This window comes from Chlorocebus sabaeus, chromosome 9 (genome assembly GCF_047675955.1).
Source record: "Chlorocebus sabaeus isolate Y175 chromosome 9, mChlSab1.0.hap1, whole genome shotgun sequence".
NCBI classification, from domain to species: Eukaryota; Metazoa; Chordata; class Mammalia; order Primates; family Cercopithecidae; genus Chlorocebus; species Chlorocebus sabaeus.
Window position 1 is genome coordinate 84,245,749 of NC_132912.1, and position 24,504 is coordinate 84,270,252.

A 24,504-nucleotide genomic window follows, 5' to 3' on the forward strand; every position below is an offset into this window, starting at 1 on the left:
AAGATAAGGAATGACAATATGGAGACGAATTGGAGTCATTTGGGGGAGAATTTTAAAACCACTATCATAAAACTGCTTTAGAAACCAACTACAAATTCTCTTGAAACATAGGAAAATAGAAGATCTCAGCAAATATACAAGTTATACAAAATAACTAAATGGAATTATGTAGCTCAAAATCCCATCACTGATAATACATAGACATCAACAAACCTCACTTATGTAAACTGATATATAACAAATACATACACATAATATACTCTAAATGTTAAAATGTCTAAACATGCACATTAACAGACAAGATTTGACAGAGTAGATTTTTAAAAACCAACTATATGTTCTTTTTAAGAAACTCAAAATAGCAACACAAAGATTAAAAGAAAAATTATGCAAAAAGAATATATTCTGCATATATTAATAAAAATTGAAGCAGTGCCTACATTAGCATTATAAAGTTAGGCCTTGGAACAAAAAAAAAATTACTAGCAGAAAATATGGGCATTACCTTATAATTAAAAATTTTAAAAAACCCATCAAGAACATATAGCAATATTATACGTGTATGAACCAAACTCCAAGGCTTCAACCTATGTGACAAAAATACAGATAGAACTGAAATGAGAAATAGACAAATCCACAAATACTGTGGGAAGTTTCACCATTCTGTTTTCAACAATTGGTAGAATGACATGACATAAAATATGGATGATAGAACGATATCATCAACCAATAGTTTCGATTTTGTACTTATACAACATGCCAGGAAATATTAATAATAAAGATACAAACATAAATCAGTGTTATTGAAAACAGAGAACATTTATAGAGAAACAATAAGCCCAAAGTTATTTCTGAAAAAGAAAGTCTACAAATGAATACAACTCAAGCTGGCTAGTTAAGAGAAAAAGAGAGAGGAAAGAAAGGAGAAAGAGAGAGAGAAAGAGAAAGAGAGAGAGAGAGAGAGATGGAGACAGAGACAGAGAAAGAGACTACCAGAAATAAGAGAGGATAAATTACTACAGATCCTCAAGAAATCGAAGGCCAGGTGCAGTGGCTCATGCCTGTAATCCCAGCACTTTGGGAGGCTGAGGCGGGCGGATCACCTGAGGTCGGGACTTCGAGACCAGCCTGACCAACATGGAGAAAATATCTCTACCAAAAATACAAAATTAGCCGGGCCTGGTGGTGCGTGCCTGCAATCCCAGCTACTCGGGAGGCTAAGGAAGGAGAATCACTTGAAGCTGGAGGCGGAGGTTGCAGTGAGCTGAGATAGTGCCATTGTACTCCACCTTGGACAACAAGTGCTAACTCCATTTCAATCAATCAATAAGAAAAGAAATGGAAAGATTATAATTTAACCCTTGTGAACACTTTATTCTAACAATTTTGACAATTTAAAGAAAATAAAGAAAAGTCTTGAAGGATATGAATTATTAAAACTAGTTAAAAGAGAAATAAAATATAAATAAATCTGTACAACTTTATCTACAACATGTTGCAGACAAAAGGCAAAGAACATATTCATGATTTGAGAGTTATCTATGTTCATAAATTAGATGATTCAAAACTGTTAAGGTGACCATTCTCACCACCTTTATAGATTTAATGGAAACTCAAACCAAAACTAAGGAAATCTGTTGTAAAATATGATGTTAATTATAAACTGTAAATGGAAATGGAAATGACAAAAAAAGCCAAAACTATTTTGAAAAATGAACAAAGCTAGAGGATATAAACTAACCCACTACAAGAATTAATATTAAAATACAGTAACTAAGACTCTGGTATTAGTATAAGAATAAACATATACATAAATGAAACAAAAGAGAAACTCCAAAAATATATCTACTTAGATATAGTCAATGTTATTTTTGACTAAAATGTCAAACTAATTCAAAAGTGAAATATATTTCAAAAAATGGTGCTCAAACAATTGTACAGTAATATTAAAAATGAGCCTCAACATCTATCTCATGCTACATCAAAAATTTACTTGATATTGATCATAAATATAAATATTTGAGTGGAAAACATAAACTTTCTGCCAGAAATATTTAAGAAAAATGTTTTGGCCTTGGCTTAGACAAATATTTCTAAGATGATATGCATAAAAGTAAAAATCATAAAATGTATATTTGATGTAATGGACAACTACTTTATAAAAATTTTCTTTTGGTAAGATATCATTAAGAAAATTAAAATGTTTGTGACAAAGACAAAATTTTTGCAAACTGTACATCTGACAACAGTCTTGTGTCCAGAATACATAAAAAATACTTGTAAGTATTATAATAATTACAATAGAAAGTCAAACCCCATTTTAAAAAATCGGCAAAAGATGTAATCAGACATTTCACAAAGAAGGTTTTATTTATGTACTTCAGATATCTTTAATAGTCCCTAAATACTCATGCTAAGACTGTTCCCTAAGGAAGGCCTATATCCAGATAGATGACCTATTAGCTCCTAGAAAAACACAAATCATTAACATAATTAAGAAAAAATGCTTAATTTCAATAGAAACCCAGGCAAATATAATTGTAAAAGTATAATACTTGGAAGAATTTTAACGAGCAGAGGATTTGTAACGCACCTTTGATTTAAAATCTTAAGATAGGGAATAAATATCTTTGTATACCTCAATAAAAATTCCTATCTAGATATCAAAAATCAACAAAAGAACTGAGAAAAATGCCAGTATATCACTACTTTTAAATGGCACAGCACATTGTGACAATGAAATAATGAAAACCAATACTGTAATTACCATGATTTTACAAATTTTAATTACCTGGAAAACTAATTGTTCAAATTATATTGGTTTTGGACATAGAGTATTAATAAGATAGAGAGATATATGAATGGGGGGAAAGGCAACAAATAATTTGTTTTTTAATGTATTTTCTTCAATGGCAATACAAAGTTACCTGAAGATTTATGACATTTCCTCATAAACATTTTTTTTTTAATTTATTATTATTAAACTTCAAGTTGTAGGGTACATGTGCACAACATGCAGGTTTGCTACATATGTACACTTGTGCCATGTTGGTGTGCTGCACCCATCAACTCGTCATTTACATCAGGTATAACTCCCAATGCAATCCCTCCCCCCTCCCCCCTCCCCATGATAGGCCCCGGTGTGTGATGTTCCCCTTCCCGAGTCCAAGTGATCTCATTGTTCAGTTCCCACCTACGAGTGAGAACATGCGGTGTTTGGTTTTCTGTTCTTGTGATAGTTTGCTAAGAATGATGGTTTCCAGCTGCATCCATGTCCCTACAAAGGACACAAACTCATCCTTTTTTATGGCTGCATAGTATTCCATGGTGTATATGTGCCACATTTTCTTAATCCAATCTGTCACTGATGGACATTTGGGTTGATTCCAAGTCTTTGCTATTGTGAATAGTGCTGCAATAAACATACGTGTGCATGTGTCCTTATAGCAGCATAATTTATAATCCTTTGGGTATATACCCAGTAATGGGATGGCTGGGTCATATGGTACATCTAGTTCTAGATCCTTGAGGAATCGCCATACTGTTTTCCATAATGGTTGAACTAGTTTACAATCCCACCAACAGTGTAAAAGTGTTCCTATTTCTCCACATCCTCTCCAGCACCTGTTGTTTCCTGACTTTTGAATGATCGCCATTCTAACTGGTGTGAGATGGTATCTCATTGTGGTTTTGATTTGCATTTCTCTGATGGCCAGTGATGATGAGCATTTTTTCATGTGTCTGTTGGCTGTATGAATGTCTTCTTTTGAGAAATGTCTGTTCATATCCTTTGCCCACTTTTGGATGGGGTTGTTTGTTTTTTTCTTGTAAATTTGTTTGAGTTCTTTGTAGGTTCTGGATATTAGCCCTTTGTCAGATGAGTAGATTGCAAAAATTTTCTCCCATTCTGTAGGTTGCCTGCTCACTCTGATGGTAGTTTCTTTTGCTGTGCAGAAGCTCTTTAGTTTAATGAGATCCCATTTGTCAATTTTGGCTTTTGCTGCCGTTGCTTTTGGTGTTTTAGACATGAAGTCTTTGCCCATGCCTATGTCCTGAATGGTACTACCTAGGTTTTCCTCTAGGATTTTTATGGTATTAGGTCTAACATTTAAGTCTCTAATCCATCTTGAATTAATTTTCGTATAAGGAGTAAGGAAAGGATCCAGTTTCAGCTTTCTACTTATGGCTAGCCAGTTTTCCCAGCACCATTTATTAAATAGGGAATCCTTTCCCCATTTCTTGTTTCTCTCAGGTTTGTCAAAGATCAGATGGCTGTAGATGTGTGGTATTATTTCTGAGGACTCTGTTCTGTTCCATTGGTCTATATCTCTGTTTTGGTACCAGTACCATGCTGTTTTGGTTACTGTAGCCTTGTAGTATAGTTTGAAGTCAGGTAGCGTGATGCCTCCAGCTTTGTTCTTTTGACTTAGGATTGTCTTGGAGATGCGGGCTCTTTTTTGGTTCCATATAAACATTTTTAAACAAAAACTTTTGAATGGATTAGTAACATCTATAGCAACATTGCAATATTATAGAATAGATGGATTTGAGTAAAATGGGGAATAATCCTCAGATTGTCCTCATTATTTTAGTGATTTTTCCAAACCACTCACTTTGTGCACCTATGAAATACTGGCTGTCCTGGGGTGAATCTTGATAGCTATTGAGTGGCAAACCAAATCAACTTTGTGTTCAACCTGAGTTCTGAATAATAGATAACTCTTCTTAAATGGAAAGAGTTTATATAGATAGGGTGAAATGATCTCCCTTGAAAATTAGGCTGAGGCAATAAGAACAACCCAAACATGATTGTAAGTGCAACAAGTATGTAAAAATAAGTTTGCGACTTTAAAATAATCCCTTTAGCTTTCAGGCACTTTTCATGGTGTTTTGGTTTATTACTAACATAAAACAAAAAGGAAGAAGCTGTAGGGCTAAATCATGATTAGAAAAAATCCAAAAGGTTTCATGTGCATTTGCTCCTAGTGAGAAACCCTTTCTCATGAGGGCACTGCAATTTAGTTCTGATGGTCTGTGTCCAAATTGCATGGATGCTGAGCATTGTTAAAGAAATGACAGACTAAAATAGGGAATTGAACAGTGTGTAAGTCAGAATCTATCCATCTGGAACTAGCAAACCAAGGCAAGAATTACCTTATGATCTGCAATTTAAATGCTAAACATGAAGATCCCTCCTAAAACAAAATGCAGTATCTTGATCTGAAAATTCCGGCAAGTACAGCAGTAGCTAACACCACTGGTGACTCTCAGAATCATAGTTCACAGAAGAGTAGTACCAGCTTTCTAAGCTAAATTTTAAGCTTCTAGAATGGTATTTCTTAATTATTATTTTACTGAAACTATAAATTAGAGTTTTAAGTTTACTGAGGAAGTTGACATCAAAAAATGAATAATAGGAAACAGTGAAAGGTAAAGATTGTAAATTATAGTAAAAATGCATTTGAAAGAGATAGTGTATTGGAAAACTAATCCTTGTTGTATACTTTTTAGCATTTATTAAGTTCTTACATGAAAACATATTCCCAAATGATTTCCGCAGTTTTTAATGTTCTGGCTTTATGTAAATATGACCTGCAAAAGAAACTGATGAAAACAGAAACAAAAATGTTAATAACATCCACTGTGTGTCAAACCTAAGTTGAGGCATTTTCAAAAATTAACTTTTATGGTTTCTCGTAAGAAATATTCTAGGCTGGGTGTGGGGGCTGACACCTGTAATCCCAGAAGTTTGGGAGGCCAGAGCGGGCGGATTACCTGAGGTCAGGACTTCAAGACCAGCCTGGCCAACATGGCAAAACCCTATCTCTATTAAAAATACAAAAAATTGCCAGGTTTGGTGACAGGGGCCTGTAATCCCAGTTACTCGGGAGGCTGAGGCAGGAAAATTGCTTGAACCTGGGAGGTGGAGGTTGTAGTAAGCCGAGATTGCGCCATTGCATTCCAGCCTGGATGACAAGAGTGAAACTTCATCTCAAAAACTAACAAACAAAAAATTATCATCACTATAATCATGATGTAATAAATAAGAAAACTGAATTACTAAGTAAATTATCCAAGGTTACAAATGTGCTAGGTATTTTAACTTCAATCTCTTGTTCCAAAGACAAGGCTCTTTGCATTTTGCCATGAATTGTGCTGTAAGAAATCTGACGATAAACATCTTCAGGGGAAAATTCATTCTCTCTGATCAAAATAAATAAATAAATAAAAGCCTCCTTTAGCTAAGGTTGGCCTTTGGTCATTCTTTGTCCCAGTCAAATTTCCTACAAAACACATTTAGAAAATATGGTTGAAAATAAAAAATATTGAAAACACTGGTAATTGGAATGCTGTGAGGAAGGGTATTTCAAAGACTATTTGTACTAAAACCTCTCGGGTCTAACTCCAATTGGCACATGTAATACAGCAGACTTTGATGTGACACAGATTTGACTCAGATTTATATTTGCCACTTCCCACCTCTGTGGCTTTAGTAAGTTAGCTTTCGTGAGCTTCTGTTTCCTTTCTACTGATTTGGAATAATAAAAGTCAATTGAGAGAGTTTTCTTTGTGGCAACTAAATGAGAAAATATGCATTTTTGAAAGCCTAATATAGTGCTGTTGGATTGATACATGTGAATTTTGGTCACGCAATCCATAAGATGCCAGGTTAAAGAAGAAACTGGTCCTTTTCTGAACTTACAAAATACGCATCTCAGTTTTGTACTTGCTGTTGCCTTTTTCAAAGCACTGTGACAATTAGTACTTGAAATCTGCAGAACAGAGTTTTGTTTAAATTTTTATTAAGGAAAAAAAAAATCACCTAATTGTTTCATAGCAAAATATCTAGTTCTGTCAATATAATCTTACTGAGAATAAAATATTTACACTTTGTGCCTACTTCCTTTTAAACAAGGTGAGGTTATTGTGTCAAACTGTTATCTGAGTATGCATTTTTTTCTAAAAGTCTAACTTTTCCATGTGTATATGTGTATTTTAGATACTTATGTAGATAAAGAAGAGCTTAACAACCTAGCATTCAGTCTCATCAATTCCAGACAATTCCTGGGGACACTTGGGGGTAACATTGGTTCAGTGTCTTACACAATAAGAATGTTAAATATTATCTGAAAATTATTGGCAGCCAAGCTTTTAAATACCATATAGAAGTGAAAATGCAAATTAAAAATTTTAAAAACAAAGAAAAAGAACCGTAACTTATATCTTCCAATCTAATTAAATTTAATCTCTAAAAAAAAAAGTCCCAGCAGGATTTTTAGCAGAAATTGACAAGTCCTTCCTAAAATGTATATGAAAACGCAAATTACTCAGAATAACCCAGATATTTTTATCAATGGAAAAGTTGGAAAACTCACATTTCCCAATTTCTTAATGTACTATAAAGGAGCAATAATCGAAACAATGTGGTGCTGCCTAAAGAACAGGAATACTAATCAGTGAATCAGAGTTGAGACTACAGACACCAAAATACATTTATGGACAACTGATTTTTAAAATTTTATTTTTATTGATACATAATAATTGTACATATGAGGTTGTGATATTCTGATACATATGTAACAATCAAATCAGGATACTTAGGATATTCATCACCTATAACATTTGATATTTCTTTGTGTTGGGAATAACTGTCTAGAAGAGAAGATTTGAAATTGCAGTAACTTATATGGCCCATTGATTTTTGAAAACCGGGGTCAAGGCAATTAAGTGAGGAAAGAATAGTCTTTCAACAAGCATGCTGCAGAAATTGAATATCCACATACACAATGATGAATTTAGGCTTTTGCCTTATACCGTATACAAATATTAGCTCAAAGATAATAAATGTCGGAGCTAAAAACTAAAAAAAATATATATATATATTGAGAAGAAAATACTGAAAAAACATTCCATAACTTTAGTCTGGCAAAATGTTCTTAATAGCCTAAAAGACATTTCAGAAAATGAAAAAACAAGTCACAGACTGGGAAAAAACATTTTGCAAATGATGTATCTGATTAAAAAATACTTCTATGTAGAGTAGAAATAACTCTTACAACTCAATAGTAAGAAAACAACCTCCCTTTTGCAAAATGGGCAAAGTATCTGAATGGACATTTCATTCAAGAGGATAGGCAGATGATAATAAACATATGAAAATATGGCCAATATAATTAGTCAGGGGGGAAATGCACAATAAAATCACAATGAAATACCACCTTAGACCCACTAGAATGTTTACAATCAAAATTACTGAACACACCATGTAAAGATGTGAACAAATTGAAACCCTCGTATATAGTAGGTGGGACTGTAAAATGGTAGCACTCTAGAAAATACCTCAGCACTTCCGTGAAAAGTCAAAACATACATTTATCTTTCAACTCAGCTATATCATATCTAGTTATCTACTCAAGGGAAATGTCAACATCTGTTCACTCTTTTTTTTTTTTCTTTTTCAGATAGGCACTTTCTTTGTCAATCAGGTTGGAGGGCAGTGCACTGTTGCAGGAATCAGAAGGACTAGAAAGATTACGGGGTGAATAAAGGAGGATCTTTAGTGAGTGCACTCAGACCTAGCGTACTTAACATCTAAAAACTGGACTAAGAAAAAAGTCAGGTCTTGGCTTTTATACACACTTAAAAAAGGAGGTTGGCTAGTTTGAAGCAAGCTTACAGTGGTGTGAAGTGTAGTGGCATGAAAGAAGTGTGTAGAAGCAGAACAAAGACAGTTAATCACATTGTATCAGGTGCATAACTCAGGATTATATACGACATCTTGCTATGTGGCCTAGATGACTGTTACCTAGGTTTTACTCAAGTGCCTTGTAGGGGCTTATCTCATAACTTCTGCTATGGCACCTAGGTGGCTGTAGTTCGGGCCTGCTCAGGCTTCCTATGATCTTCTCTGTCACTTAGATAAAACAGAATACTTGATGTTACTAGTTGCAGAGAATAGGAATCCATAAACTCATAGGTTTACTCATATCATTAGAGAAAATTTGTTTTTCTTCTCCTTATGTTCAAGGAGTGTTGAGAGAGTCTCCAAAGCACATTCCTTTGAGCCCTGGCTTCTTAGATAATGTTATCAGAACTTTTGCCTAGGTCTAGCTTTTGCCTGTCACTGCCTTGCAGATGAGTCAGCTGAATACAGAAACCTTATTCTTTCTAATTTCATTCTCCTTTCTTTCTTTAATTTCCACCTCACACAATCAGGGGTCACTGCAACCTTGAATTTCTGGGCTGAAGCAAATCTTCTGCATCAGCCTCCCAAGTAGCTTGGACTACAGGTGCATGCCAGCACACACAGCTAAGTGTTGTATTTTTTATAAAGACAGAGTCTTGCTATGTTGCTCAGGCTGGTTTTGAACTCCTGGCCTCTTCTGGTCAGGAAGACCTTCTGGTCTCAGCCTCCCAAAGAGCTGGGATTACAGTCATAAGTCACGCTCCTAGCCCACATAAAAACTTCTAATGGAAAGTTCATAGCAGCATTATTTATAAAGGTCAATAACTGGAACAATACAATTTCTATCAACTGGTGAACGAGTAAACTGTATCTGGTATATCCACATAATGGAATATATTCATCAATAGACAGGAACAAATTATTGATGTATACTACAACATAGATGATCCTCAGAAACACTGTGCTAAGGGAAAGAAGAAAGATGCAAAAACCTACATATTGTGTACTTCCTGAATGTGCATAAGAGGCCAGTCTTTTGTCTACAGTCTTAGACAAAAACTGTATCATTGTTTTTTCTGGACCAGGGAGTAGGAACTGCAATTCACTGCAAAGAGACAAAATGGATCTCTCCAGGGTGCTAGAAATGTCTTACAACTGATTGCAAAATTCTGTCAGTGTAATAAATCACTAAATTTTATACTTACAATCAATACATTTTAGGCATGTGATTTCTACTTTTATAAAACTGTTTTAAAATGTAGGTAAAATAATGGGGATTCCTTATTCCCAAAGCAACACTGAAAACACACAATAAAATCAGAAAAAATATATTCATTAGTTTATTAAAGCAAAAGTATTTTGCTCATCAAGAGTCTGAGTCCCTAATGAACACTTTTTTTTATTATCTGCCATTTAAGTTTACTGTGTAGAAGTTGTGATCAAATATAAAATTTGCTTTAATGCATTCAAACACCCAAACCAAAGAAATATTTATCAAGTTAGTTTGTTTGTTTTTTGAGATGGAGTCTCACTCTGTCACCAAGGCTGGAGTGCAGTGACGTGATCTCTGTTTACTGCAAACTCCACCCCCTGGGTTCATGCCATTTTCCTGCCTCAGCCTCCCAAGTAGCTGGGACTACAGGCGCCCACCACCACGCCTGGCTAATTTTTTTTGTATTTTTAGTAGAGATGGGGTTTCACTGTGTTCACCAGGTTGGTCTCAATTTCCTGACCTTGTGATCCGCCCACCTTGGCCTCCCAAAGTGCTGGGATTATAGGCGTGAGTCACCGCACCTGGCCCAAATTTGTTTTTTAAATAAAATTTTTATCATTTTGTCTAGTTATGGAAAAATGTTTTTCAAAAGTTACTATGTCCAAAAGTATCTTTTAAAAAAAAATTCAGCAGGTTAAAATAAGTTTTAAGACTGTTTGGAGAATATTTAAGAAATAGTGGAAAAACATCCATCAGTTAATGGATGTGATATAAATGTAGAAATATTCCATTTAGGAAGGTAGAAGAAATATTTTTGACAATTACACAACACATGGAATATTTTACTGTATATATTTAAGGTGTACAATATGATGTTTTGCTATACATATACAAAGTGAACTGATTTCTACAGGTGCATTTTTAGGCATCCTTTGAAATAATTATAGCACATGTGCTTTATTTAAGCCATTATTGTTTAAGCCTCTAAGTTAATAAACATCACAATAAAATTACATTTTAGCTACCTGTGAATAAATGTGACACAGGAAGCAAACAATCAGAGATTCTATTCAGAAAAAAAGGCTAGTGTTAAAATTCAAGGAGATAATTAAGTGAATTTCAAGATATTACTTTTTAGATAATGTTTACAATGTGAGATATTCACATGCATGCAAAGATATATGTAGACTGGGTAGAGAGAGAGAGGCAGGGAACATATGTATATATTAACATACATATGTATTTTTATATAATATTTTATTTATTGGGTTTCCATGACTCATTTAGATGATCTTGCCTCAAGGAAGTGATGATCTGGAAATATAGCTTCGATTCCTAAAACAATCCTGAGAAAGATAAACACAGCAAACAGAAGTTTCTATGCAATAGAAATAGATTCCAAAAGTATGATGTTGGTTTTGATGTTTTATTAAGTACTGGAGGAGTTCTGCCTATAGACAAATGCAAAGATATGTTTTATCTGCTTATTTATATTTGCTTAATGTTCTATAAATCTACATGAATTTGCCTCCAAGCTCACTTCATATATTTTAATAATATAGTTGGATATTCTATTTAAGTGATAATGCAACTATTTTCAGAGCCATTTCGTATGTGCCAAACAATAAAAGCTGCATATTGGACAACACAGAAAGAAGTAAGACTTAGATTCAAACTTTTTAATTGATCTACTGTTATTTTCACTAGAATTTTAGGCCAGATCTCTCCCAATCAGAGCCAAGTGGAGGAGGAAACAGAGTTGGTAAATTTATGCAGTATGATATTTAAAGTCCTATTTTCCAACTTCACCTTGTAGCATATCATTTTGACTTGCAATTTGTTGTTTTATCCTTGAACGGTTTGGTCTTCAGTTTAACCAAACACTATTTAAATTTAGATGTTAACAGTGATGTTATTGATATATTTGGAAAGTATCTTATTCAAAAGGCAGTATCTTCACAGGAATTTGTGATAAATAGATCAAAGGGATCTAAACTCTCACACATAAAGCCAATCCCTGCCACTTTAGTCAAACTGTGCATTTTAGGAAGTGTCATTTCTCTACTGTATCATAAATGTAAAATAGGTAGACAGTGTTAAAAAATAGACACATCAAGTAGAAAGAACTCTTACTAGTCAAGCAAGAAGATTCTTTATGGAATGCATAGGAAAAATGTTTTTCACTAAATCAGAAGTATGCATACAATACAAATTGCAATGGAGAGCATTAAAACGTTGGCAAATGAAAAATTGCTGAAAATTCTTCTAAGAATTTTCTGTATTACACATCTCAATTTATTTATTTTAATGCTTCTGTCACTGTAGGTACTGCTCTGACACTAGAAACTCATCTGTTTTCTACAAATCCACAATATGTCAGTTACTCAACTATACTGATTCTAGCATTCTTTTCTTTTTCACTCTATAGTCAGCATAGGGAATGCCACTGATGGCCACAGTTTCAATTGCCTATATATTTATGTTGATCAAATATATATTTCCAGTTCTCACATTTTTCCAAGCCCTAAACCTCCTTGTTCATTCAAGACACATCCAAGTGTCTTTTAAAAATATACACATGAATAGCTAAAACACTTCCAATAGGTGGGTCAACAAAATCAAGTTGAAGATCTTCCTCTGTCATTTGTCAAATAGAATTATCTTCCAGGAATCACTATTTAAATAAATTGCATCACAGTTCATCCAGTTGCACCATCAGAAACTGAAGTAACATATTTTATACATAGTTTAGTAACTCCAACGTATCCAATGAATGATAAAACCTATGAATTATTTTACATAAATATATTGAGCTATTTGTATCTTTAGTGCCAAGTTACTTATTATAGAATCCAAAAATGTTTTCACCTTTTACTAAGGCCACTGGAATAATAACATTTTTCAACCTTTTATTTTTCCACCCATGATTGAGGCTTAACTTTGCAATACTAAAACCTGACTTGCCATCTAATTATGAATAAACTTTCAATAGATTTCTACCACGTTTATATAAAACCAATATCCTTAAAGTGGCCTACTGTAGCCTTGCATAAATTGTCCCTAATATGCATAGAACAAATTATTATTACTATCAACTATTAACAAAAATAACTTTTATCCTCAATAAGCTTCTTAGAAAAGAAGAGATATCACTCAAATAATTCTACAAGCAGATGTAAAATGCAACTGTGACAACAGAAAAAGTCTGTAGAGCTTTGTGAGCCTATAGTAAGGAGGTCTGATATAGGCATATAGGTGAAGGAAAGTTTGATCGTGTCTGAAAAATCTGAGCAAAAATCTAGATCGTGTCTGAAAAATCTGAGCAGAAATCTAAAGATAAATTGGGAGTTAATTAAGTCTAAGAAAAATACTGCAATATTAGCATACATCATCACATTCAATGCATATAGGAGGCTATTTAGATCATTTACAAACAAAAAACCTAAATATTGTGTATTGTACTATTCATTTATAATTGTTCAGGCTAATTTTATGACCCATAATATGGACTTCACTGTTGGGTATACACCAGAAAAGCATGACTATTCTGCTGTTAGGTTCAGTGTTCTATAAATTATTATAAGTGGCTTACTAAAATCTCAACAATGACTATGGATTTATCTATTTCTCCTTGCAGTTCAGTTTTTGATTCATGTATTTTCATGGTCTCATATTAGGTGTACAAAAACACTTATGATTAAGTTCACATGATTGACCCCTTTATCATGATAATATCACTTTCTTACTTCTGGTGATAGCCTTTCGCCTAAAAAAATATATAAATATAACATATAAATATATATATAAATATTACATATAAATATATATTATAAATACATATGTAAATATCATAAATATGTATAAATACATAAATATCATATATAAATGTGTATAAATACTATATAAAAATATGTATTATATAAATATATAAATACTATATATAAATGTATATTATATAAACATATATAAATATACAAATGTATAATTATTCAGCATTCATCTAACTAATATAAGCATGGAATATTTTTTCCATCTTTTTTTTTTATATTTAGTGTACTTAACACAATTTTGCTGTTGTATCCAATCTAATAATCTCTTCCTTTCAATGGTATAGTTAAGATATTTACATTTAATGGTGATAACAAATATGCTTAGGCTTACCCCTATCATTTTGCTATTTGTTTTCTATTCTCTTCATTTTTTTCTTTGTTCGTCTTCACTTTTTCTGCCTTCTTTTGGATTAGTTGTTTATATTCTATTTTACCTCCTTTATTGATTTGTTAGCTACAATTCTTTGTTTTAGAAGTTTGCCATAGTTTTCTATTCTTGTGTAACAAATTATCACAATTTAGAATCTTAAAAAACACATTTATTATCTCACAGTTTCTATAAGTCAACATTTTAAGACAGTTTCACTGGGTCAAGGTTTTGCATTCTGCTCAAGGTCTAAGTTTTCAATCAAGACGTTTAACTGAGTAGCGTTATTTTTTATTTGATTGTTTGTAGAAACGTAATCTGCTCAGGGCTGTTTGACTGAGGGCCCCATCTACTCATTGCTATCAGCTCAGGTCTATTTACAGGTCCTAAAGGCCACTCACAGTTCCTTGCCATGTGATACTTACCACAGGCAATTTACAACATGATTGCATGCTTCTTCCAGGCCAGAAGGAGAATCTCTCTTTTTTTAATGCAGTCTGCTAAACTTCTGCTATACATGAAAATGGAGGCATGAGTGGAATGATATCCCCTCTGCCTAATAAACAACCTAATCAATAGAATGACATCCCATCACCTTTATTGTATTCTATTGGTCACAATTTCTGTCTGCACTAAAAAGAAATCACACAAGGAAATGACTCATTGGTAGCCCCTCTAAGGTGTGTTGGCACTATTGCTTCAGAGACTCTACTGCACAGTTTAAACTCATCAGTTCACCTTCAACTGATACATAACCTTCAGAGAAACTGTACAAGCATATAAATTTACTTTTATTTCTTCTCTCCCACACTTTGTGCTACATTTTACTTTTACATGCTATAAAACCCACATCACAATTTTTGTTTTCTTTAAAGATAGGGTCTCATTCTGTTACCCAGGCTGAAGTGCAATGGCATGACCAACTCATCACAGCTTTATACTGGGCTCAAGTGATCGTCCCACCTCAGACTCCTCAGTAGCCAGGACCACATTTCATTTTTTTTTTTTTTTTTTTTTTTTTTTTTGAGAAGGAGTCTCGTTCTGTCGCCCAGGCTGGAGTGCAGTGTCCGGATCTCGGCTCACTGCAAGCTCTGCCTCCCGGGTTTACGCCATTCTCCTGCCTCAGCCTCCCGAGTAGCTGGGACTACAGGCGCCCGCCACCTCGCCCGGCTAGTTTTTTTATTATTATTATTTTTTAGTAGAGACGGGGTTTCACCGTGTTAGCCAGGATGGTCTCGATCTCCTGACCTCGTGATCCGCCCACCTTGGCTTTCCAAAGTGCTGGGATTATAATCGTGAGTCACCACGCCTGGCCTAGTTAGCCTTCATTTTTGAAAGCTGTTTGCTGGAAATAGAAATCAAGGTTGACTTTTTTGATTCTTACAGTACTTGAAAGATGTTACTCTATTGTCTTCCTTGCATTGTTCCAAAAAGAAATTTCCTGTAATCCTGATATTTGTTTCTATGTAACATGTGCCCTAACACCCCTAATTACTTTAGAATTTTTTATCAATAGTTTTAGGTTATGAATTATGGTATAACTTGATGTAATTTTCTTAATATTTCTTTATTTGAGATTTGTGACGCTTCTTGAATATATGAATTACATTTTTCATCACATTTTAAATTTTTTGGTCTTTATTACTTATGTTTTCTTGTCCTCTCCCCTTGCCTCTCTCTCAGAGACTTCACTTTCAAGTATATTAGGCTGTTAGAAGTTGTCTCACAGCTCACCACTGATTAGTTCATGTTACTTTATTTTCATTTTTTAATATTCTGTGATTCATTTTGGGTAGTTTCTGTAGAGCTATGTTTCACTTTCATTCTGCAATGTGTAACATACTATTAACACCATCTAATTCCATCTATCACATTGTAGTTTTCATCTCTACAAGTTTGATTTAGGTCTTTATTACAAGCTTTGCGTCTTTGATTAACTTTTTTTAACAGCTTTTATGACAGCAGTAAAGTGTAAATTTAGTGGTTTTCTGTATAGAATTGTGCAACCTTCACCATAACTTAATTATAGAACATTTTATTTACCACTTTAAAAGAAACACTATATCCATTTGCAGTCCCTCCCCATACTCTCTCAACCTCTTATTCCCACCAATTCCCAGCCCTGGACAAGTACTATATAAATTTACTTTCTGTTGCTACAGATTTGTCAAATCCAGACATTTAACATAAATGAAATAATATATTATGTGGTCTTTTATAATTAGCTTCTTTCACTTAGTATATTTTCAAGGTTCGTTCATATTTTAGCATGCAGTAACCGTTATTTAGCATGTAATAAAGTTCTCTTTATTACTGATTAATACTTCATTGAATGAAAGTATGTGTTTTCACTCACCAGTTAATGGACCTTTGGGTTGTTTTTACCTTTCAGCTTTTGTGAATAATGCTGCTATGGATGTTTGTGTACTTTTGTGTCTCCATGTTTTTATCTGTCTTAGATATATCACTAGGAGTGAAACTGTGACTCTCATGGTAACCCTATGTTCAAAGTCTATGCAGCATTTTACATTCCCATCATCAACATGAGAATTCCACTTTCTTTACATCTTTACCACCACTTACCTTTTTCATTATAGTTCTGATAATCTTTTTTGAAGATAGGGGATACAGTTACAATAACTGTTTTAATGTCCTTGCCTGTTGATTCTAACATTACTTCAGTTCTGATCAGCAATTGATTTTTCTCCTCATTATGTCTTTTTTTTTCTTTTTCTTTTTGCAAGCTTGGTAATTTTTCATTGCATGACATATGTAAATTGCACTTTAACTGGTTTGTGAACATTTTTCTATTTCTATAAATACTACTGAAGTTTGGTCTTGTCATCTGTCATGGTTTGTTAAGTTTGATCCATTTGGGTCTTACTTTTAAGAGTTAGATGGCACTAGAGCACTGATCAGCTAGGACTAATTACTGCCTACTAAATAATTACTAAACAACTACTAAATCAAGACTTTTTTTTGTACTCTATCCAACGTCCAATGGACTATGAAGTTTTCCACCCTGGTCAGTGGAAATAGTGACTATTTCTGACCCTCTGTAATGTCCTTTTTTTTTTTTTTTTTTTTTTTTTTTTTGAGACGGAGTCTCACACTGTCACTAGGGCTGTAGTGCAGTGGCGCAATTTCGGCTAACTGCAACCTCAGCCTCCCGGGTTCAGGCAATTCTCCTGCCTCAGGTTCCCGAGTAGCCGGGATTACGGGCGCCCGCCACCACGCCTAGCTAATTTTTTTTTTTTTTTTTTTTTTTTTTTTGTACTTTTAGTAGAGACGGGGTTTCACCATGTTGGCCAGGCTAGTCTCGAACTCCTGACCTCGTAATTCACCTGCCTCGGCCTCCCAAAGTGCTGGGATTACAGGCGTGAGCCACTGCACCCGGCCATGTCCTGATACCTTTAAAAATCTTTTGGCTAGTTTATTGAGACACATACTGCTCAGTAGTCAGGTGAATGAATACCGAGTTCTCTCTGAGCAGTTCTCTTTCTCCTGTACTCTGCAAAGAACATTACCTACCTTGGTTTCCCAAGAATATCCGTTCTATTTTGCCAACGCAGGCAATCCGCTGGGCTCTGCTTGAGTTCACTCTCCTGCATCTCTTCTATAAAATATTAATATCTCTGAAAGCAGCTCGCTTTTTTGAGCTCAGATCATTTGCTTCCTGTATCTCCCGGATCACTATTCTTCTTTACTGATTCCCAGCGTCTTATAAACAGCCCCACTGTTTTTCGGGTTTTTTTTTTTTTTTCTACAGCAGTAGTAAATATTTTAAATAAAGTGTCAATGCTGTAAGTGTCCCCTAAAACGCAAACTCAAGGAAATACTTTCCCTCTTTCGAGTAGAGCAAGAACTTCACAGCGCGCGGCAGAGTTCAAGCCCCACTTAAACAGTCTCTGGCACCACTTACGGTCTAGCGCGCAGGCGCAGAACCCGTGCGCGCCTAGCCATAACCGCGCTTGCGCCAAGCAGCGAGGCACGCCAACGTGCGAATCTGCGCCTGCCAATTAGAGCGCAGAGTGGTCGTTGATGCCCGCCCACTAACCCCTGCAACCAATCGCCTGCCCCGGCGCGAAGTCGACTGTGAATTCAAAGTATACCTAGGGATTGTGGGAAGGCGGCTGAACGCGGAGCCTAGAAGGATGGAGGCGGCGGAGACAGAGGCGGAAGCTACAGCCCTAGAGTAAGTGTTTGCGGCCAAGTGGCAGCTGGGGGCGGGCCTGGGAGGACCTTGTGGGCCCCTATGTGTAATGATTGCTGCCCTCGACCTTGTACAGCTTTTGAGGTTCGACCCTGCCGTGAATTGATTCTCACCGCAGTCCCGTCTTAGGTTCCTGAGGTGACTGTTGTGCTCCAGGAGTACGGCCTTTGGGGGACCGTTCGCCGCTCCCCACACCCACATACTCCACACGATGTGCTCTAGGAGACTGTTTCACTTCTGTCTTCCTGTCCCAACACGACACATTCCCAATCACTTCTCATCCCCATCCCTGCCCTCTCGTAGACTTCTCCAGTCCCTAATAATGAAAAACCCTAGAGTAGAGCCAGGCATCCAACCCTCTGCCCTGAGTCCTTTCTCAGCTTTTCCAAGACCCTGCCCCAAGGCTGGTGCTCACTGCCAGGAGGGATCCCAAGGCCCAGCATTCTTCCCCTTCCATGCATATCTCCCCGGCTTCCTTCACATCTTGACTCAAATGGTTTCTCTTCAGTGAAACACTCCCTATTTAAAATCTCAGCGTTTTTCTCAAACTCCTTATCTACTAACCCTGCTGATTTTACTTTGGGCACGTATTATCACTGTGTGCCCTCCGTGCACTCCATTCCTGGTTGCAGGCTGTAGGCCCTTCAGGCCCTTGTGTAAACTCTGGTCAAGGCAAGACTCTCAATAGTATACATACTGATATACACATCCACATTTGTGTACACACAAGAACTGTAGAACTAGCATCACAAGAAACTGCAATTTCCTCTGTTTCCTTACCCCTCCAGGGTCCTGGCTGAGGTGGCAGGCATCCTGGAACCTGTAGGCTTGCAGGAGGAGGCAGAACTGCCAGCCAAGATCCTGGTTGAGTTTGTGGTGGTATGTACAAGATGAGAGCGAGCCTTTCAGAAGCCAGGGTCTGGTCCTGGCTCCTCTTATTGAGATACAGGGCAGCACTGGCAGAGAGCAGACTTTAAGGAAACCCGTAAGGAGGTAAGGACGTTCCCTGTCTCTGCCCTCCCTCTGAGCAGGACTCCCAGAAGAAAGACAAGCTGCTCTGCAGCCAGCTTCAGGTAGTGGACTTCCTGCAGAACATCCTGGCTCAGGAGGACACTGCTAAGGGTCTGGACCCCTTGGCTTCTGAAGACACGAGCCGTGAGTAGGCAGGGGATTGGAGTAGCATCTGGCCTGAGTGGGGAAGGAAGGAGGATTTCAGATAGGTCTCCCATTTGGCTAATGGGAAGGAGGCCCAGTGTTGCAAGGAGGCAGGCTAGCAGGCCACCCTCACTCATGTTCTCATTCCTGGTGGCTCATCTCAGGACAGAAGGCAATTGCAGCTAAGGAACAATGGAAAGAGCTGAAGGCCACCTACAGGGAGCACGTAGAGGCCATCAAAATTGGCCTCACCAAGGCCCTGACTCAGATGGAGGAAGCCCAGAGGAAGCGGACACAACTCCAGGAAGCCTTTGAGCAGCTCCAGGCCAAGGTACACCCAGGGGTCCTGAGTACAGGGAGGGAAGGGCAGTCAGATAGGAAGAGGGAAAGAGTGAGCAAGCTGAGTTGTGCCAGCTTGCAATCTCCCAAAATTCCAGCCAGAAAAAATAGACTTCTTCTCCTGGTCCCTCTCCCTTGCTTATCTGCAGAAACAAGTGGCCATGGAGAAACGCAGAGCAGCCCAGAACCAGTGGCAACTACAACAGGTAGGTTCATCCTCCTAGGAGAATATCCTTTCCCACCACCATGCCATCGTATGGACTGTGTCCCCTGTCTAGAAAACCTTCGTTTTGCTTCTTCCTTTGAGGCACTATAATATAAATACCAACATGGGCTTGAATCTCAGTATCACCACTTACCACTGCATGACCTTGGGCAAGTCACCTAACTTTCTGTTTCTTTATCTAAAATGGAGGCAATAATACTACCTACTCTAGAGAGTTATTAAGATGATTAAATGATCATTACAGCAAGGGCTTAAAATAGTACCTGGCACATAGCAAGTTAAATAAGTTTTATCACCTTTGTGCCCCTTCCCTCCAAGAATGCCTCACCCTAGGACAGCTCATTCTGATCTTTCCTTTTCTCTAGGCCCCTACTCCACTCTGAAGTGAAGAGAGTCCCTCTTTTCATCATTGAGCCTGAGCCCTGAGCTGGGTGTAGGCTGGAGGGGTTGGAGGGATGGTTCTAAGACCTCAACATCTGATACATAATGTCTGCACACTCACTCCTGGCAGGAGAAGCATCTGCAGCATCTGGCAAAGGTTTCTGCAGAGGTGAGGGAGCGTAAGACAGGGACTCAGCAGGAGCTTGAGGGGGTGTTTCAGAAACTTGGAAACCTGAAGCAGCAGGCAGAACAGGAGCAGGACAAGCTGCAGAGGTAAGGTTGGGAGCATGGGTTGCGGATTCAGAATGATCCAGCTGAGATTCCTTTCCTTCACACTTACCTCCTCTTTACAGGTACCAGACCTTCCTCCAGCTTCTGTATACCCTGCAGGGTAAGCTGTTGTTCCCTGAGGCTGAAGCTGAGGCAGAGAATCTTCCAGATGATAAACCCCAGCAGCTGACTCGACCCCAGGAGCAGAGTACAGGAGACACTATGGGGAGAGATGCTGGTGTGCCCTTCAAGGTAAGTGAGAGATGGAACAGGTGGGCATGGGCAGGCAGGTGGAGACAGAAGCTGGGAGACTGGCCTTACCCACTGTCTATACTGTATTTCTCCAAGGCTGTGAGTCTACAACCTGCTGGAGATGCAAATTTGCCGTGACTTCCCGGAGGACAACAGCATGGAGAAAGATCCTAGAATAGGTCAGACCCAACTTAGGCCTTGGTGTCCCTGGATGCAAGTGTGGAAAGAGGGAAAGCCTCTCTGTGCATCTGAGCTCTGCTACCCATGGAGCAGATGGATGGTGGGAACAGGAAAGAGCTTATCTTACAGTTTAACACCTCATTCTTCTTCCCCAGGCCTCTGACTTCCCTCACCACCCTCAACCATCATTCCAGGAAAGACTGAACTCCTGAGTTCAGCCTGATTACTGACTACATCCCAGCAAGCTCTGGCATCTGTGGATTAAAAGCCCTGGATCTCTCTCAGTTGCGTATTTGTTCTTCTTCATATGCTGGCAGGAAGAACTATTAGTACAGATACTCAGAAGCCAATAACATGACAGGAGCTGGGACTGGTTTGAACACAGGGTGTGCAGATGGGGAGGGGGTACTGGCCTTGGGCCTCAGGGGTTGCTTCCCCCTATGATGCAGACATGCTGAATTTAATTCAAGGAGGAGGAGATTGCTTTAGGCAGGTGGTTATATGTGGGAAGATAATTTATTCACTAATCCAAATTTTATTCATGGATCCAAATGTTTGTTGAGTCCTTTCTTTGTGCTAAGGTTCTTGATGTGAACCAGAGCTGTAACAGTGAGCTCATCTGACTGTTTTAGGTTGTATAGCCTAGTGTTAACATTCTTAGTGTCTTTTTGTGCCTTAAAACATTTCTTGATCACTGGTTTCAGATGTTCATTTATAATATTCTTTTCAAAGATTCAGAGATTGGCTTTTGTCATCCACTATTGTATGTTTTGTTTCATTGACCTCTAGTGATACCTTGATCGTTTCCTACTTTCTGTTTTCAGATGGAGAAGATGTACCTTTTTGTAAACTCTTATTTTGTAAACTCTTATTTTTATCAGATGATCAACTCATGTACTTGAATATTTGTTTTCTCAAATAAATATTTAAGGCTATACATTTCTTCTGACTTCCTTTATTTTCACAATCATTCAATTCATAGCATTTTCTATATTCTGTTATAATTATTTCATTGATTCATAAATTTCTTTGAAAAATAATTTGGTCTTCTATTGATTGTGGGAAGATAATCTAAGTTTATAGAGAATGTCATCTATTTAACAAACTTTGAAATTTGGTGAGTGAATTATAGCCTCGATGTAGTGATCTTTTTTAATGTTTTACATAGGTTTGGAAAGAATGCTTTTTAGATTGTATGTAGTATTTTCTATTAGATTATGTTGGCAATTTTTGTTTCAATTTATATCTTCTATATACTTAATTTTTTGTTGTCTGAGTATCACCTGAGAGAGGTGTGTTCAAGTCTCCAACTATGATAGTGGATTTGTTCATTTCTCTTTATAGTTCCATTTTCTTACATATTTTGCAGCTCCTTTATTAAGGTATATGTAAATTTACATTTATATTTTTCTTCAGAACTGAACTCTTACCTTTGTGTGGTAGCCTGCTTCATCTATAGGCTAACGTGTTTAGCCTTGAAGACTAATAGTTTTAATATTAATATAACTTTGTCACTTCTTTTGGTTACCCTTTGCTTGACATCCTTTCTCTTGAATTTCAATCCTTTTTTAGTTTCAACCTTTCTTTATATTTACCACTTGTATATTGCATTTAAAGGGTTATTTTTTAAAAAAAACCACAGTTTCACATTTGTCTTTATGATTTTCTAGTTGCGTCAATTTTTTATTTGCTTTTTCTTGGTTTTTTATCCCTTTCATGCCTTTTAATTTTTTTATTGTTTTTTCATGCTTTTTTTGTTGTTTGTTTGTTTAGAAAGTCTCATTTAGACCTGCTAGTTTAGCTTTCATAGTTAGCAATGTCTCAAGTAAGGTAAAGAATTAATTAAAGACTCTTGATCCTTTTCTTAATAAATGAAGCCTAAACAGCTGTAACCATTGACAGATCATCCCACTCTAAACTATTAAGGTATTTTTGTCCAGTTTATTACTTCTAGCCTGTTTGTATTCTCATAAATTATTTTTTTAAATTATTTTATACAGTCAATGCTTTATTACTAATTTATTTACTATTTTTGCCCACATTATTTTTACATTTCAGAGTCATGTAGAATACTTTTTCCAGCTGAAATAAATGTCTCAGAAATTCCCTTAGAGTTTGTAGACTGTATAATGCTTTAAATTTTACTATGAAAATATTTTTATTTCATCCTCATTCTTGAGAAATGTTTTTATTATGTAGAGAATGCTTGGTAGTGACTTAACACATTGAAGATTAACTCACTGATTCTTTGGTCATCTGGTTTTGGTCCTTGATGAGAAGTCAAATGTCAGTTTAAAAGCCCTTCCTATAATTTTTTTTTTACCAACTTGGTGCTTATAACACCTGTATTTAGTGCTCTATAGTTTTACTATATTGTGAATAGTTTGGGACTCTGGTTTACTTATTTATTCATTCATTCGACTTGCAATTAACTGTGCTTTCTAAATTCCCACTCTTTCAACAATTCTGGAATATTTTCAGCTTTATCTGTTTAAAAAGACACCTCTTATGTATTAGCTTCTTCTAAGATGCCAATTAGACATCAATTAAATTTTCTAACTTTTTCCTTCATGTCATGCAAATTTTCTTTTGTAGTTACCGTTGCTCTTTCTCTTTAGATTGCATTCTAGATACTTTTCCTAAGTCTATTTTAACTTTGTATACCCAAGCTATTGTTTTATCATCCATTTCTTAATTTTTGATCTTTAATTTTCATTTCATTAAGTTGTATTAGATCTCAATTTACTACTGCTTTTGGATATTTTCTTCTGGCTTACATTTTGAGCTTTAATTTTTTTAATTTTTAATGTATTTGACTATACAGTAGGTACACATATGAACTTATTTTTTATTATCTTAATATATGGACACTTCGTTTTCTTTTTTGGAAAGGTTCTTAATATATAACTTTTTTGGCCTATCTCATACTCCCTGTTTAATATAGTTCATGTAGTTTTACTTCGAGCTGCCTATTTTTCCTGAATTATACCGTTATGGCCTGATACAAACATTGAGAGAATTTGTGTTCACTTCTGTCAATAGCTTGTGGGCATTACCTGTATAACGCTTAGAAATGTTAAAATGAATGTTTGTAATGTTTTTTATATCTATGTGCTATCCCATTTTTCATTCCTGTTGTTTGTTTTTTTTCTTATTAGTATTTCCCAGAGGCTTCTTTTCTACTATATATGTCTTTCAAAAGTACAGGTGTTGGCATTATTTTCTTTAATGTTGCTTTTAATACATTTTAATTACTTTTTGTCTTTATTATTCCCTTCTGCTTTTTTAATATTTGTAGGATTTTAAAAAATTAATATTTGATAATACATATATGTTCTTATATTCCAACAAATGCATTTACATATTTACATTTTTATTTGACCACCACTCTG

General features: G+C 36.1%; 1 protein-coding gene and 1 long non-coding RNA gene across 6 annotated transcripts in view; one reads left to right on the forward strand and one right to left on the reverse strand.

Moving 5' to 3' along the window:
* Positions 1-18,019, reverse strand: part of LOC119627935 (uncharacterized) — a 244,881-nt gene extending 226,862 nt beyond the window's left edge. For all 3 annotated transcript variants that reach the window (XR_012093996.1, XR_012093997.1, XR_012093995.1), the window contains exon 1: positions 17,628-18,019. This is a non-coding gene — a long non-coding RNA (uncharacterized lncRNA). The remainder of the gene's footprint in view (positions 1-17,627) is intronic.
* Positions 18,020-18,189: 170 nt separating this feature from the next.
* Positions 18,190-22,047, forward strand: ZWINT (ZW10 interacting kinetochore protein). Of its 3 annotated transcripts, none has more exons than XM_007963409.3 (9): positions 18,190-18,291; positions 19,098-19,188; positions 19,341-19,464; positions 19,629-19,795; positions 19,953-20,009; positions 20,541-20,683; positions 20,764-20,932; positions 21,029-21,111; positions 21,268-22,047. In XM_007963409.3, exons 1-8 carry the CDS (start codon positions 18,251-18,253, stop codon positions 21,068-21,070), a joined length of 834 nt encoding a protein of 277 aa, XP_007961600.3. In that variant the 5' UTR covers positions 18,190-18,250; the 3' UTR covers positions 21,071-21,111; positions 21,268-22,047. The 3 variants fall into 3 exon arrangements, with proteins under 3 accessions (XP_007961600.3, XP_037865143.2, XP_007961601.3); XM_038009215.2 differs by having other exon boundaries at positions 20,541-20,579; positions 20,783-20,932; XM_007963410.3 differs by having other exon boundaries at positions 20,541-20,579; positions 20,801-20,932.
* The last annotated feature ends 2,457 nt before the right edge of the window (positions 22,048-24,504 follow it).

Excerpts from the sequence above, each read along its gene's own strand:
- ZWINT (XM_007963409.3), top strand. The coding sequence starts at position 18,251 with ATGGAGGCGGCGGAGACAGAGGCGGAAGCTACAGCCCTAGA. Across the intron at positions 19,465-19,628 it reads GGCTTCTGAAGACACGAGCC|GACAGAAGGCAATTGCAGCT; the intron begins GTGAGTAGGCAG and ends GGCTCATCTCAG. Across the intron at positions 20,010-20,540 it reads ACCAGTGGCAACTACAACAG|GAGAAGCATCTGCAGCATCT; the intron begins GTAGGTTCATCC and ends CACTCCTGGCAG.